This window comes from Drosophila nasuta, chromosome 2R (genome assembly GCF_023558535.2).
Source record: "Drosophila nasuta strain 15112-1781.00 chromosome 2R, ASM2355853v1, whole genome shotgun sequence".
Classification (NCBI taxonomy): Eukaryota; Metazoa; Arthropoda; class Insecta; order Diptera; family Drosophilidae; genus Drosophila; species Drosophila nasuta.
Window position 1 is genome coordinate 18,704,686 of NC_083456.1, and position 16,955 is coordinate 18,721,640.

The window sequence follows — 16,955 nt, forward strand, 5'->3', positions numbered from 1 at the left end:
TGACACCAAATTGTGATACAGGAAGTTGTTTGTCTGCGATTAATTGCTAGCTATTTAACTGATAATGTTATCTATATAAAATGAACATCGCTTATGTGCAGATCACCGTAGAAGTCGACGAAGTTTTTTGCAGCATCTCCTTTGCGACAACCGCCTGAGCAGTTGCAACCAAATATGTTGCACGATCCACGGCCACAATAACGGCCTTTGACGAAGGTGCCATCATTACAAACATCCACTTTGCAGACTCCTTTACCCTTTGACTTGGCCTCATAGGAACTGCAAACATCATTCTCATCGTTTAAACGAAATGCGATGGTCTTCGATGGACAGCAAACACTTTCACTGGTGCGAAAAAGCATGGTAAAAAATATGAATGCCATTAGAAAACTAAGTAGGGAGCTTGCTTCAGTCTTCATTATTTGCTGATAAAGAATCCAAAAATAAAAAAAAAATATAGTATACAGCAATTTTAAATACTACTTCAAAATGACAAAAATTTCAGAGACTTTTATGTTGACAACAATTTTTCACGAATTTTGATATTTAAATAAATATTATATTTTTGGCCATCCAAAAAAAAAATTATATATTTCGATAATTAACGTAATTACTTACTTGAGGATTTTAGTTAGTTTCTGCTTGCGAATTATTTGTTTTTTCTTTAGATGTTCATTGGTGTATTACAAATGTTCAGTTTTTTAGCCTTATTGCCTCTGTATTATATTGAAACATCTCGCTCCATTTGTATAGCTTTTAAATCCAAATGAATACAATGAAATGCAACAATAGTTGAATGTTCAACAATAGTTTAGATTTAACAATTAAAAACAGAAACAAGTATGATGGTTACTGTCGAGTGTACTCTACTGAGTTATACACACGCTACCCAATTTTATTGAAAAACAGGTTTTAATTTTAATATATACCAAATTAATGTACCACAAAAATACAAGAAATTTACCAAATATATATTTAGTATATTGATGTAGTACTACATTCATAGAGTGCAAAATATACTAGAATATACATATGTACATACCTCAAAAATATTAGAAATTTACCAAATGATATATTTAGTATTTTGATGTAGTACTACATTCACAGAGTGTAAAATATACCAGATTGTTAGCTATAGAATCTAAGACCCGATCGCAACTAATCAGGAATCATAAAAACTATAGTTAAAACATAACAGACAGTCAGACATACAGGACGGACAGACAGGACGGACGGACAGGACGGACAGACAGGACGGACAGACAGAACGAACGGACAGGACGGACGGACAGACGAATGGATATCGGTTATAACTACCAAAACTTATTGGTAGAAAGTGAATGTATTGTTTTGGGATAGACTGAAGCCTGAATTACGGTTGCAGTTAGCAGTGCATTTCATTATATTCTAATGCTGGTGGGGGGAATATAACAAAACCATTTATTATTGATGATGGGAGAATTTAAGCCTGGGCTTAGGCTTGGCAATTGTTGGAGGTAAATCGATTGGAAATGATGTGATTAAATGGAATACAGCCAGCAGTCTCTCGGCTGCTGTAGTATTGAAATATGAGCTGAGGTGATTTCATAAACTAAACAGCGCAATTGTGTGTGAGTGTGTGAGTGCGATTTAACATATTCAGGAATGTTATGTTAAGTATACGTCGCGTTTGGCTTTGGCACACTAAAAATGAAATTTATATACAGCAGAGACACTGTGGCAGCATTGGGCTAGTAAATATTTTATAATTTAATCAACATAAAAGCAACAAAGCAATGACAATGGAACTGTATGAGTATCGCGCCGCCTCTGTGGTTAACGGGGACAATAAAAAACAGGCAGCAACAGAAACTGAGGCAGCAAGCAGTGAAGACGCCAAAACGAATGTCAAATACGTTGCGCGATAATGTTTAATGATAAGCAGCGAGTCGGGCCAACTTGAAATACAGTCGGCAATAGTCGAAGATGTTTATCGTGCGAGTGCGACAATAAAAGCGAAGACAGCCGCCACATGGCAAAGCCTCCACTTTTTTTTTTTGCTTGACTCCAAGAAAAGGAAAGAGACAGAGAAAAGGAAGAGGCAATGAGTGAGACTGGGGAGCTGGGGCGGCTCTGACAAATGGACCGTGTCTGACAGGCGACGGGCCCGTTGTCATCTAAACAATGGACAAGTTTATATTTGCATTTATTTCTATTAGGCACACATTTGTCAAAAGCTGTTTATGTGCTCGCCAAGATGAGATCTTGATCTCTCTTTGGCCAGACACACATTGTGACTTTAACATCTCGCAAGTCAAAAAGTAGACAGAACGCACTCTTAAAGTTACTTTTGGATTGCTTTGGTTTTGCTTTTTTTTTGTTTCTTTTTTTTTTTTGTAGACACCATGGCAATAAAATATTTATTCGGTATTGTCGTGCACTTTTATTTGACATCATAAACAAAAGCCACGAAAGTGTAAACACAACTTTGCTCAACGGCAAAGTTATTTGCACTGCTCCGACCTCCTTCACCCTCTCGTCTTGTTGTTGTTGACTTATTTAAGCCATAAAGTTCTTTTGCACACTTCCACACACGCCCACGTATACTTGAATATTGACATGAGCACGTGTGGGTGTGCCAAATTTAACGCCGTTCTACGCACGTTCATAGACGGAGACAATAGCAAACGCAAACGCAAAAGGCAAAGGCAAACAACAACGACAAAAGCAAATGCTACCAAAAAATATAAAAATACAAAAAAGAAAACGAAGTCGCTTACAGTAATCAAATCCGACTCTTATATACTCTTATGAGCACATTCAAGCCTTTCAATTTAATAGCCATAAATTGATCATTGCAATATGCTGCTTTCCATTTGGTAATTTCCGTAAATATTTTATGATATTAAGCATCTTCATCTTCATTTACTGCGCGTTACGCGCTTTATGATATAGCCAACATATCCCTTCGTTTTGGGGGCATTAAAAAGGCCGGCAGCAATTGAAAAGCGCATAAATTTTTTTTGCGGGGACCCCACAAGTGTTGTGCGAGTGTGTGAGTGTGTGTTTGTTTGCTTGATTGTGTGTGTGTTACTAGGTCTTGACATTGCTCTTGACGTGCTTTGGATTTTGTTCTTTGCTTTGCTTTCTTTTTTTGCTTTTCCTTTTTTATTTAGTTTTCCTTGTGTTTTATTGAACTCGTTGCCTACTTTTGAGCACAACCCTTATAACAGCCACAAGTGGCAAGGGATTTGGCTTATATGTTGTATCTCGGTATCGGTATCGGGGATGGCCTCAAAAATCTAATTGATCACTAACTGTGTGACAGTTCATTATGCAGCTGTTGTCGTGGTCAAGCAGCAAACACATCCACAGCTTCTTGCTGGCCATAACAATTTGTATTTATGTGCCTCTGACACTGCTTTTTCACCGCCCGCTCTCTCCTTCCATCTTGTTGTTGCTCTGCCGCTTATCGCCACATCGCATATGCCCCACACGCAACGAGGCACAAATGCTCTTGCTGCTGCTGCTGCTGCCCAGTCTCCCAAGCAGAGCAGCCTCAACGAGCTTTAGTCGCAATTTTTGTTTACGTTTAACGCTGCTGGCGGCGGCTCCTTGGACGGTCACCTTGCCGTTTACGTGCCACGCATATAAATTATTGTATCTCGGGCGTATTAAAAATGTACGAGTGCTCATCTTGTTATCCTGTTGTGTAAGCGGATTATGTCGGGCATAAATGTCATGCGTTGTGCGGCTGTTGAAACCACTCTTCCCCGTCCTCCGTCCTCCGTCTCTTCAACTTCCCATCTCCACCTCCGCAGCGTCGTTGAGGCAGCCACTGGCATTCTCAGCCACACTCCGCGAAAACCCGCCAGGAGTCCATGTCTTTTGCGCTCTTTGTCGCACTCTATATTTCTCTCTTTCTTATTATACACTTTGTCGAGAACGTTTCGAATTTATCATTAAATAAGTAACTGATTAAAAAGTATCAAAATGGTTGGTAATTACGGCTTTACTATATTCTGAATAACATTATTTAATCAATATTCAAGTTATTATTTATTTTTTAAATTAATTTTAAACGATATTAAATAGTATTTACATATATCCAAAGTTAATCAAAATTATTTTTTCTATTAATACCTATACATATTCATATTGCTTTTGTAATACAAAAGTAAAGAACATTTACGATATTATAAAATGGTACTATAACTAATATTTTAATTTTACTTAACCTTGCTTTAAATATCTCTCATTAAGTATATTTTATTTTTGTTGTATTTAATTTACAGTTCTCTTCTGAAGTTTCGTTTATGGATAACAGAATCATGAAGATAACTGGAAATTTAGACCAGCTTTAATAAGTATTATTGAATGTAAGTGTATTTCACATTTCACTTAAAAATTTGAACCATTTCAGTCAGTGCTGCTCTTTTTTTTGGTTTTTTCTTCGCATTTGTATGTGGCAGCGATTTGTGTGCCACTGTTTTTCTGTCATTTCGTATTAAGCATTACGCAGTGCCATGCACGTGCCACCCCCGCCCTCTCTCTGCTCTCCACTCTCCACTCCCCATTTGCCACCCGCCCATTACCGCAATCCATCGAAAACTGCTTCAACACACGTCTCTCTCCGCGGCGCGCGTTGGCAATATTTTGATTTTCATTTTATTGAAATTTAAACCGCAGTTCGTCGGCAAGAATCGATGGTTGGCAATGAAACGCAATTCGCACATAACTTTGGCTTTAAACTGTTAACCGATCACAAACAGGTTGTGAATTGAACAAGCAGAAGGGAAAGGTGCAGGAAAAGGGATACATTGGCAGAAGAGGCAAACACAAATTCGCGGCCAACAACAACAACAACTGCTGCTGCTGCAGTCGTTAATGGCAGTTTCCGATTTCATTTCAGCATTTTGGTCACATTTTGTGCGAGTTGAACGAGGAGCAAAAAGAAACGCGTTCTATGCAAATATTACGAGTGGCTTTTGCAGCGATGTTTGCATTAGCCCAAATTTTATTGGATGCGAAATTGCGAATGTTGCAACGTTGCATTCACAGCACAACGCAACGCATAGCGTCGAGTGTGTGTGTTGTGGCAGCTTATCGCATGCAATGCGGCAACAATTTTATTCGCTTCACGAGATGCAAGTAATGTAATGCTATGCTGATATGTAAATCCATACTTGATATGAATGTTGCCAAAAAGTAAACAAACAACAGCCTGAAACAAAATTGAGAGAATCTGTTGTTGAAAAATAAGAATTATCTTTGCTGGATTATGTGACATCTTCCTAATTAGCTTATCATTATTTTATGCTGAATTTCTGGATGGCTGCGTTGCAAATTGTCTTAGCAGTAGTAGAGAAATTTTATATAATTAGCATAATTACCGATTACTGCGAAATGTTGGCGCTAGCTGTCAACATTTTGGTGACTTATTCACACTCGAATAATTGCAATTAATTAGGCCTCTTTCGCTGATGATGTGGTGCCTAATGTTGCACTTACTAGTATGACAAAGTTCCTTCCGAGCAGAAGTCAGAAGTTGGTCAGTTGGTTGTTGCTTAGCTGCTTCACTGGCTGAATGAATATATAACCTATCTTTCAGCTGGCATCAGTTTTGCCTGTGTTATGACCTTAGAGATATGACAGCGCACATAAAGCCTTAACAACCATATACTAGACTCACACTCTACATAGAGCTAGAGAGACATTTGGTCTCTGAATGTTGTTTTGTTTTTTGAAGCGCCTTTGATATTGATGCTTTTGTCTATGTTTCATCTGTCGCCTTCTCTTTTGCTCCAACATACAAATTATTTGCAGCTTATCAGCGCGCGTTTGCTGTTGTCCATTTTATGGGCATTTTGCCTTTTTGTTGTCGTTGTTTTTAGTTACTTAGCTCCAGTCGAGGCGAGGTCCGAGAGCTGAAGCACTCCACACAGTTTGGGGATTTGCCGGCCGCCATTCAAGTGATGTGCGTGTGTGTGTGTGTGTGTGTGTTGAGTATGTGTGTATGTATGTGTGTTTCTAACCACAAATGCTCGACACAGAGCAAGGGACAGTGAAGCACACTTATCGCAACCAACAGAGAAGGACATCACTTGAAAATTGCCTAAGCAGTTTTCCTAACCATTTTTTTTTTGCCAATGTGAAGTACGCGCTTCTCGTTTTTGTTTTTACGATGCCCTCAAATGGCAGGGCATAGATTTTTTTTTGCTGTTTGTTGTTTTGTTTTCGCTTTTTTTGTGTTTTTGGTTTTGTGTTGCCAAATGAAATGTCGAAAACATAGGCAAAGCCAATGAGAGAAGTTTGGGACAGACAACAAATATTTACCACAACGCTTTTTCCAGCATATCTCCGAGAAGTAGAAAACTTTTACCACACACATCGTCGACACAAACTGCCAACATATTCAAAAAGCTATCAACCGTTAACCGCAAATATGTTGAGCCAGATTTGAAATGACTCACAAAATAAAGCAGCAACATAGATGAGATACAAATATGTGATAGACAAGGAACTCCTTCAACTATAGATTGTAGCTATGACTGGGCAATTTTCTACGTATATGCAAAACTGCAAATTAATCATAATAAATTAACAATAATTGAAGTCGTACTGCAACACTAGCAGCAGCAGCAACAAGAACGTTCATAATTTACCGCACAATGCGAACAAGCGAGCGAACTGTGAGCGGCCAGTTAAACAGTTGATATTGCGGTTGCGGTGTCATTGATTGAATCCATAGACGTCTGTCTGAATGTCGACAGCAGACGAGCGAACGGCAGACAACGCACGCCATCAATAAATCCTCAACTGATTGGTGTCATCGTCATCGTCGTGGATATTGTTTAAATCCACCGCTGACCGTTGATTCACGACCAGACTGACTACTGAACTGTCATTAAATGTGACCACAGGTTGAGCAGCAGACCTGAGAACAGGAGAGCGGGAAAGGCTATAATTAAGCTGTGACTATTTGGACTTTGACCTGCTGCTGCTCCTGCTGCCGCCTTAAGGCTTCAGTTTCTTTTTCCCGCTTTTTAAATACATTTATTGTCGCGTAAATTAATTAAGACCGTTAAGTGACAATGCAAATACCTGAAGTGCATTTCATTATAATGCATTAACGTTCTTAACTTTTTAATAAGCTGCCCAACTTGAACGCCATAATGTGTTTTAATTGCATAACTACTCTTAAGGCTACGACGAATACGAATACGAATATGGATACGAGTGCAATTTCGAATGGAACGTATGCATATTATCACGACGAGTGCCTGCAAATAAGTCACAGGTCAAAAAGCGTTTAAGCGAGCCATCATAAAATTAAAAAGCACAAAATAAAAAGCATTAATGCAGCGCGTGAGTATTTGCAAAACGTAAATATATACAACAAATATTGCAAACATTTCTGTTAGAATTTAAATACACTTGCTGCGGAGTGTGGAGAAGCATTTAAATAAATTTAAATTTAAATATTATGCTAGAGATTTCATTGGACTTGCAATCTTTTAAGTATTCGTCTGTTAAGTGTCTATTTGGTTTTTGTTTTCTTCTCTGGCTTTGGCATAAGTAAATATTAATTTCTAATGGGTCAAAGCTCAAATTGTTTTTTAATGGTTGCAACGTGCGTAGCTGCCAAATACTGCGATTAGAGCCACTCGGCAAGACACGTGTCCAGAGTCTCATAAAATTATGTAGAGCACACATCATTACGAATGGAAAAGCTTCGCGCTAGGCGAAGTCTCATGCCCCAAGTCCCCATCTTTGTTGCCACACACATACAAATACACATACACACAAACCGCTCTTAGCTGAAATGCTGTGGTTTTGATTTTTAATTTATGTTAATTAACAGCAGACTCGGCAAATAATTGAAAGCATTTCGGCGGCCGTTGTCGGGGACAACGCGGTGTGGCGAAGACGTCGTCGTCGTCGAGCGGCTTACGACTAAGTGCAAAGGACTTTGCCATAAGAGTCTGCCTGGAAATCTATTTCCTTTTTGTGTTTGTTTTGTCGCACACAAAACCGCCGGCAAGGTAAACACACAAAGGATGCGTTAAGGCGGATTTAGTACGCGAATCTCTCGGGCTGGTTGCACAGGATTCGGGACTCGGGACCGGGGGCAAGCTTAGATAAGCAGGATGTGGGATGTGTAGAATATGACGCAGGATATGCGGGCGGCATGTTTACCCCATCTTCTTCTTCGTATTCCTACTACGTGCGAATCTAATGCACACAGAAGTAGACGTACTCTTAATTAGTTTTCCAAACAATTGAAATACATACACATAGCATTCAAATTCAAGCTTAGTCGTGTCGAACTTTAATTTATTGATAAAATCGCTGTCAGCAGTTCATTCACTGTCGAGGTTTCCTCGCTGCACACTCAGATTTCGAATAATTAATAAATTAAAACAACAGCAAAAAAACGTATTTTACTCGCAGCCAAATGATCAACTAATAACTTACCCTATATGCAATTTAAATATCGCAGCAACTATTTCCCTTTGTTATACCCGATTCAGCACATAGTAGAAAAAGTGCTGAAAATTGTTCAGTAGAAAGGATTTACGCACAAAATGTTTTTGGCCATTGGCCATTTAAATGTTCCTTCCTGCTTTATTTTGCAACTTTTCATTAAACATGCATTTTTAAAAAGTTGCAATAATTTGACAATATGTGTGCATGCGCCACCGCGTGATGAAAAATATAAATATTTCCCAAAAAAATATTGATAAAATGATGTATGATATTGATAAAAACCTCCCATTGTCACCATCTTTGTTCATTGTCATTGCATTTATTTATTTTATTTGGCCTCTTCATTTATTAAATATTTCGCGTCCTTCAGTACACAACAAAACTAAAAAGAAAAGAAGAGATAAATAAATACATAGTTATGAAAGGGTTTTACAGATTCAATTCCATAAAATATTTAACAATATAGTGAGAGTTATTATCGAGCAACATCGGCAACAGATCAAACATTCACTGCCTTTCGGCATATAAATTCAATCGGATCATTTGTTGGCATTAAACATTGTATCTGTATAAATATTTGGAATACACAAAGTTTAACAATATTTAAATAATTGTTGTAAATAACTTGCCTTAGGTTATTTCATAAAATGTTTGTCTTTCGAGTGTGAATAGTTCAATAGAGTAAATACTCTTTTTTTCCATACAAAAATATTTCACTTCCGAATTTTGCAATTAAATTGTTTAAAAGCCGCCCCCTCTGCCACTTGAATGTGTGTTACTGTAGTAACAAGTGAGAACTTGTTATGAACACAACACATCACATACATGTAGGGGGTCTTTTTTAAAATGTCTTATTCCCTGCTACTGCTGATGCTGTTGTTGATGGGGGGCTAAAAACTTTATGCGATAGGAATTTACAAATTAAATGTTAAATAAATTCCATTTGAAAAACAAGTGTACTCGACTATGAGATACGCGTTGCCTATTTTAATACTAAATTATGTACGGCAAAAATAGTCCAATTTACCAAAGGCCATATTTGGTATATCGATGAAGTACTGCATTTGAAAAATACCAGATACCAAAATGGCGCTGCTCTGGCTTCAAAATTAAGCTTCTTTTTGTTGATTTGCTGTTGCAGATGTGAGCGTGGTGAAAATGCGAAACAAAACTTTATTAGAAAAGCTTTAGATCTATCTCTTATAGTCTCGAGAAACAAGGTTCATATGGACAGACAGACTGACAGGCGCACATCGTTTCGGCTGTTGATGCTGATCAACAATATATATACTTTATACATTGTACCTGTTATATACATTTCCTGCCGGCACAAAAATTAGAATACCCTTCTACCCTATGGGTAGCAGGTATAATGATGAAACACAACACTCACATACACTTGCATACTCAGCCATCAGACGTCAAGTAGCCTGATTGCGGCATGAGGCAAGAGGCATGCGTTAAGAATTTGTGAGTTATTAAAAGCACAGTCCGTTGACTGTTGTTGCAGGCACCTTAAGTGGAAGCGGAAGTGCAAGTGGAGTACTTAAGATTTAATTTATTTTATTAACAAGTTGCACAACTGCAACAAACAAAACGCTCCACCTCTTCATGGCTAAAGAAAACTTTGAACAGAGCTGCAGCGAAATGAAAATGAAACTGACGCCTTTGAATTACAGTTGTTGCTACACTATATAGTATATATACTATATAGTATGTAAGTAGTTGTGCGTTGTTTGTTGGCTTTTTTAATTAAATTAATATCTGTTGACGTCGACTGCGTGTCTTGGAGTTGGGGGCGGGCATCTTAAAGCCAGCACGGTTTTGCCCGAAATTGTGACACCGAAATGAATTTGTAGCAATTCATTAACATTCAAGCAGCCGGGCAGCATAAATTGCTCATATAAGCCAACAATAGCAGCAGCAACAACGACGACGACGGCAACAACAAGGATATCTATCAGAGCAGCATATATCTTTTCTTTTATACCCTTTCAACCCGAGCAAAGCGAGTTGGGTTATAAATAAGCGCAGCAACAACAACAGCAACAGAAACATTTTCAAGGACATTTTGAAGAAGAACAAGCACGAGAACGAGAGAGTTGCTTCCTTGCCCAGCTGGCCACTGCCACTTTGGCATTTCTTATTTATTTTTTTGTTTTTGTGTTGTGTTGTGTTTCTGTGTGTTTCATGCTTTTGTTATTGTTTTTGTGTTTGCTTTTTTTGTGTTCATCTCTCGCCTGCGAAAATTTATACGACTTGCTAAAATTGCACATAAATTAAATTTATGTTTTATGAGCGTTGTCCTCAGTTGTTGTCTTCAGTTTTGCTTCAGTTCAGTTCAGTTTCAGTTCGTTTCGGTTTAGTGTTGGATTTCAGTTTCAGTTTCTGTTTCGTTTAGTTTTTGCTTTTGTCTTGCGTTGTTTCGAAGCTGTTTTTTGGCCCTGATCTCTGTTAACATAGTGCGACGCATTCACGTGCCGGAAAAATCGCATTTATTTAATACGCACAGTAAATTTTCAACACTTGGAACTAAATAGACGCACATTTAGTGTCATTTCGATAGAGGCTAGAGAATCTGTTCTTCTTCAGCCTAAGTAACGACTGGGCCAGCCCACATGACATTAATAATTCACTTTGCGCAGTCAATTTGGCCAAATCGCTTGGCTATTCAGTCAGCCTCCCTTTTTTGTTGTTGTTGTTGTTGTCTTTTTTGCTGTTGTTTTTGTTGTTATATTTTTATTTTATTATTTTCTGCTCGTTTTTTTGTGTGTCTGACTTTGCTGTTCATTATTTTTAAACGTCGCTGACAGTTGTAAATCTGTCAGGCTTATTAACCGTTAAATGTCACTTAACTGTCATGCGCTTGGTCAACAACATCAGCAGCAGCAGCAGCACTAGAGGATGAAAAAGAGAGGGAGATGGAGGAAGGGAGACGTGCTGCAAATGAAGTCCCAAATATGCGCATAATACAAAAATTGTATAAAATTCGCTGATGGCAGCAACAATAACAATAATAATACTCGCAATAAAGCATCCATTTCAGCAATTGTAATTATTTTTCATGTCTTTATTACATTTAAATGCCAATTTATTGCCTTCGATTAAATTACCAGCATGCATTCATAATGAATCGCCATTTCCGGCGAGAGGTGGCCGTCGATTCGACTCGACACGACACGACTCGACTCGATGTTTTTGTCCTGGGTTACAGCTGCAAAACAATTGAGCAATGGGCTTTATAAGCAATATATTTTATAATTTGATTTATGACAGTGCTTTGCTCTGACCAAACAACACGACTACAACTAACTACTCAGAATGCCGACAAACAAAAAACATCTAAAATATAAAGCAAGTCATTTGCGATTGCCAGTTTTTCACTGATCCAAATTGATGTTGGACTTTTAGTCCAAATTTGAATTAGAGCATCTTGTAGTATTGCCTTGACTTAATTATAAAATTTATGTTCGAGCAGGTAGTCGAGTTAATAAATCTGATAAATAGACAAAAAGCCAAAGTAATATTTGTTGGCTTTTAACTACAGAAGGACTAAGAGAAAGAGCGAGAAATTCAAAATGCACTTCGACAGAGTAAAACCCTTAACTGAGATTCAGATGAAGATGCGGGAAGAATAAAGGCTGAGCCAAATGCAAATACATTTTCATAAATCTGGCAGCACTTTAATAATTTCCGTTTATCTCTCGCACTAGCAACGACTGGGCTGTGTGGCACAATGCCACTGCCACTGCCACAGCCTCTCCGTTTGTTGTTTTTATGGCTGCTTACTTCTATGGCCTCTCCACTTGCTGCTGCCTGGCATTTTATAAATCGCTTGACATAGCAGCAGCAGCAGCAGCAGAAGCAGCAGCACCAACACCAACAACAATGCCAAGTGAAAGTACAAAACTAAACAATGCAAGGCAGAGAGATCTGAGAGCAGAGAGAGAGAGAGAGACAGACAGAGACTACGAGTACAGCTACTTTGTAGCGATGGCAAAAAAGTATCTACACGAATATGAAACATGGCAATAAATATTGTGCAGGCATTAAACGTTTGGCTTATTTTTACTTGCAACTGATGTGAATCCAGAGGCCGAAAGAGGACGAACGGGGGGCGTTGCCAGCCAGCATTGAACATCTTCTAACTGCCTTAGTTAGCACTCGGCTTAGCTCTGTGTTTGCTTTGTTTATGCGTGTGCTTCAAGTCTCTGTATCTGTATTTGTTTCTGTATTTGTTTGCTCTGCCTGTGCTTAGAGTCTTGCCAACAGCTTTTCTCGACGCTGGTCTTTAGTTTTGCTGTTGCTGTTCAGTAAAGCATTTCCACACCATTAAATTGACAATGCAATAAAATGCCAAAGTCCTTTCGGCCAGCTGCTCTTCAGCGTCGCTTACGTGCTGCATATTTCATGGCAGCAGCATTAATAAACGACACCAGCAATCGTTTTGCGCCTGTCCACAAAGGTTGACCTCTGCTCCTACACTCCACTTCAGAGTCTAGTGTAGACATATTTGCAAGTTGATTTGCATTGGACTGATAAATTTGTTGGCAACGCTATCGAGCACATGGCGTATACGCAATATTTCAAAAGAAAGGCAGCAGATCTCTTAATTTTACAGCAAAATGTCTAACTGGTCAATGCAGTTTAAAATATCTTCAACAGCACATGAAACAAGCAAATCGTTTAGTGCACTTGGTTTCCGTTTTTACGAAGGCAACGGAAGCATTGGCCACACACAGACTATCAGCAGACATCGCAGCTAGGCTGCCCATTGAGGCAAATGCAATATGTCGGACGGTGAAAGCTGGTCTGGCAGGCCAAGATACGAATACGACTTCATGGATCAAGCCAACACAACACAAGCATAGGGTCAACAACAAAAGACTGAATGCGCGTATGTGTGCAGTGTGTTGGAGGTGTTGAAAGCAATTGGCGTTGCAAAAATATAGACTAACACCCGCAAGTTTGAAAGAAGAGTGAATGAAGCAGACACAGTAGACACAGCAGACGCCAGACAAACGTATCCAGACCGAGACGTGGCAAACGTGCCTAAAAATGTGAACATTTTCTAGACTACAAAGCGTGAAAAGGCAGTTTGCTACGTCTACGGCAACAGCAGGCAGTAGAAGCGACTGCAGAAGGTCTTTAAATGCTGTGCTGTGTGCCGTGTAGGCGTGTCTGACTTAAAAGGGTTGTGGCTATAAGCTGCTGAAAAGGTAATTTCTCTTTGAGCCGGCTAGCTAAGGCCAAAATGAATTGCCCCACGTTGCAGCTACCAAGTTTTTTGGCTGCAACCGAAAACTCCATGTGTGTTTGTATGTGTGTCTGTGTGTGTGGCATAATAAACTTTGCATATGCAATTTGTGCGCTCGATAAGCGGAATATGCAAAGTAGCTGCCACTTGAAGAGGCCAAAATGTGATTCAACTGTAACGAATTGACCGTATGCCGTTTGTGGGATTTGAAAAGCCCATTTTAATTTTACCCATAAGGTAGATAGGTACTATAACTTTATGATTCTTAGAAAATTGTATTCAAGAAATATTCTTAATTGTTTTTGTTAGCGATTTGGTATATTTTGTAATCTATAATACATTTTGAATGCGGTATAGTAGGCTATCAATATACCAAATATGCATTTCAATGCATTTCAGTATTTTCGGTAAATTAGTATATTTGAAATATAATACCACACTGTAGCATTTAAATATACCAACTTTACATTTCAGTATATCACAGTATTTGTTCAGTATATTTATTTAGTATATTTTAATGATCAGACTGCACTGTTTTGTTTGTATTTAACTTATGTAAGGGGTATCTCTAAGTCGAACACACTTGTCTGCAGTTTGTCTACTTTAATAGACGAAAATATCAACTAGGCTATTGTCAACAACTGTTCCCCGTACAAAAATTAGCTCTCATAATCGAAATGCGTGGCCCAGACACATTTTTTTGTTGTTGCGGCATTCGCCATTCTATTTTTCATAGCATACCCTCAGGCGTCGTTGTCAAAAATAGCAACGCAAGTCAACTGCCAAAAAAGCAAACCAAAAAAACAGAAAACAAAAACAAAACAACAACTAGAATAACAAGAGACGGAGGGAGAGAAGAACAGAGATTGGCAGTAAGAGAAACGATGAGCAGCACTACGAGTAAATTACAAATTAAATCATAAAACGCAAGTGACAGCGCACAGGGCACAGATTTAGATTTATTACGTGACTGGAAACATTAAACGCTTTTGCCATTAACACACGCGCGCCAGGACTGGGAGGCAGACAGAGCGATACAGTGAGGGAGTGAGGAGGGGAAGAGAAGGGAGACGGGCGGCCCAAAGCACATGGCATGTGTATCTTTAGCCGTGCATCTAATGTTGCTATTTGTATCTGACTTTCTATCTTTGAACTGTTTATGACTGTTAAATAATTAAGCATTTAATTGTCACACAAAAACAAGATGTATGCATATTGTTGTTTCTCTAAATTGCCGTCTGTGTGTCTGTTTGTGTTTATGAATCTCTGATGATTGCATTTGATTGTCACGCACGAGTGCGCATTGATGAGCGGTCATTTATGGATCAATTGATGTCGAGATTTCAATAAATTAATTAGCAATTTACACGTTAATTGTAATTAGAATGATGAATTATGTATTCGCCTTATTGGCTGCCTCTACACTTGAGAGTTTTGCTTAATTCTGATGTGGTTTTTGTTGACGCTTCAGCTGTTGTCGTCATATCAATAAGGCCAATTAACTCTGGCCTTTTGCCTGGCGTGAAAATGCGCAAGAGACACTTTCTCCACTCAATGTCAATGCTAATTTCAATATTATGCCATCGAGGTGTGAGTGTCTGTGTGCTGTTGTCGACGAGACACTTAAGAGTCGAGTCTCTAAGAGTCTAAGGCTTTGATTTGATTTGATTTGAGCAAATGTTGGGCTAAGTACTTGTAGAAAGTAATTTTCATTTAATTGACATAATTGCACACACTGTGCATATGTAATCAATTGTCGCAGCAAAATGCGACACTGACTCCCAACTCGAATTCCGGCTTCTGACTAGTGACTACTGACTACTGCAAACAGCCCAAGTGACAAACGGCATTTCATCACATCGACACACACGCAGGCAATCGAGTGCACGCACACACACACACACACACACACACACACACAGGCTGTTGTAGACACTATCATTTGTTGTTCACTTTGCTGTTAAGCTGACAATGACAGCAATGGCAATTTTATTGGCAGGCACTGGCAAAATGGCCACTGGCATAGATAAATATTTGTTGGCTTACCATTGCATTCTCTCCCTCACTTCACACTCACATACAAACTCAACCACACATATCACACACACACTCTCACACATAGATAGATAGACGAACTAACTGCCACGCCTCAATATTCAAAGCCAAAGCTTTCACTCAAATGTCACTTATCTCCTCACCGTCATTGGCGCCAAACTTCACCACACAAATGTGCAACCGAATGTCAGACACTTTAACATCTGTTTACCATTTATATATGTGTGTGTGTGTTTGTACGTATGTATATGTGCGTCTCTTTTAATGTTTGTTTTCAGCGTTTTTGACTTCGTTTTAGTTACTAATGATATACAATCGACAAGTTTTGAAAGCGAAGTTCAGTTCAATGATTTTCACAAATTAACATAAATAAAAGTAAGTTGAAATTTGTTTTCGTTTGGAGCTTGGCAAACACAAGAGACTCTTAAAAATAACTTTATTTGAAGTACACACAAACAGCGCACCGCAAAATCTCGTAAATTAATTTGGTCTTTAAGGGGAGGTTCATCGTTAAATAAATTATTGAAAAGGAAAATATTCTTTTTATAAAAATTCTTTGTATGATAATGACAAGAATTTCACATCTTCGGACTGACCTGTGACATTATCGTTGCGTTGCATAATTTACAATAAGCTGACAATGCCAGCCAGCCGCTTGATATAATTATGCATTAATGTTAATTATCGCGACCATTGTTCGTTGGCATCACGCCCACGGCTTAAGAACAAAGGCGTTGCAGCGGCTGCCGCTGCCATTGATGTTGCCATTGCTGTTGCCGTTGCTGTTGCCGCTGGTTTTACTGGTTGCTTCTGCAATTTAAGTTCCAATCACAGAGGCCACAATCAAAAGCAAGTAGGGAGAGACCTGCCACAATGCAGAAAATGATTTTAATTACAATTAATTAATGACTGTTTAAATGTCGTGCATATTGCGTTCAGTTGTCTTTGCACTGTCGCATTAAACGTTGCCGAAATGCCCCGATGGCTTTTGTGTGTATTGCAACTGGCTTACCTTTGACGCAATTAATTTGGTTTAATGATAGCTCCACACAATCACACACTTACTCAATAGATATGCAACATTAAGTTCCTCAGGTCTGGCGGACGCGACAAAAATCGTTTTCGTCGTTGTTGGTGAAAAATGATCAAAATGCTGTCAAAGGCATATGGAAAA

General features: G+C 38.7%; 2 protein-coding genes across 2 annotated transcripts in view; both read right to left on the bottom strand.

Moving 5' to 3' along the window:
* Positions 1 to 5: 5 nt before the first annotated feature.
* On the bottom strand, positions 6 to 467 carry LOC132785671 (protein Diedel-like). Its single transcript, XM_060791868.1, has one exon. The coding sequence runs from the start codon at positions 417 to 419 to the stop codon at positions 72 to 74; it is 348 nt and encodes a 115-aa protein (XP_060647851.1). The 5' UTR covers positions 420 to 467; the 3' UTR covers positions 6 to 71.
* Positions 468 to 8,767: 8,300 nt separating this feature from the next.
* LOC132787507 (uncharacterized protein C2orf42 homolog) overlaps positions 8,768 to 16,955 on the bottom strand; it is a 139,686-nt gene continuing 131,498 nt past the window's right edge. Inside the window, exon 4 of the mRNA XM_060794585.1 lies at positions 8,768 to 8,851. The gene's annotated coding sequence lies outside the window, so the exon portion shown is untranslated. The remainder of the gene's footprint in view (positions 8,852 to 16,955) is intronic.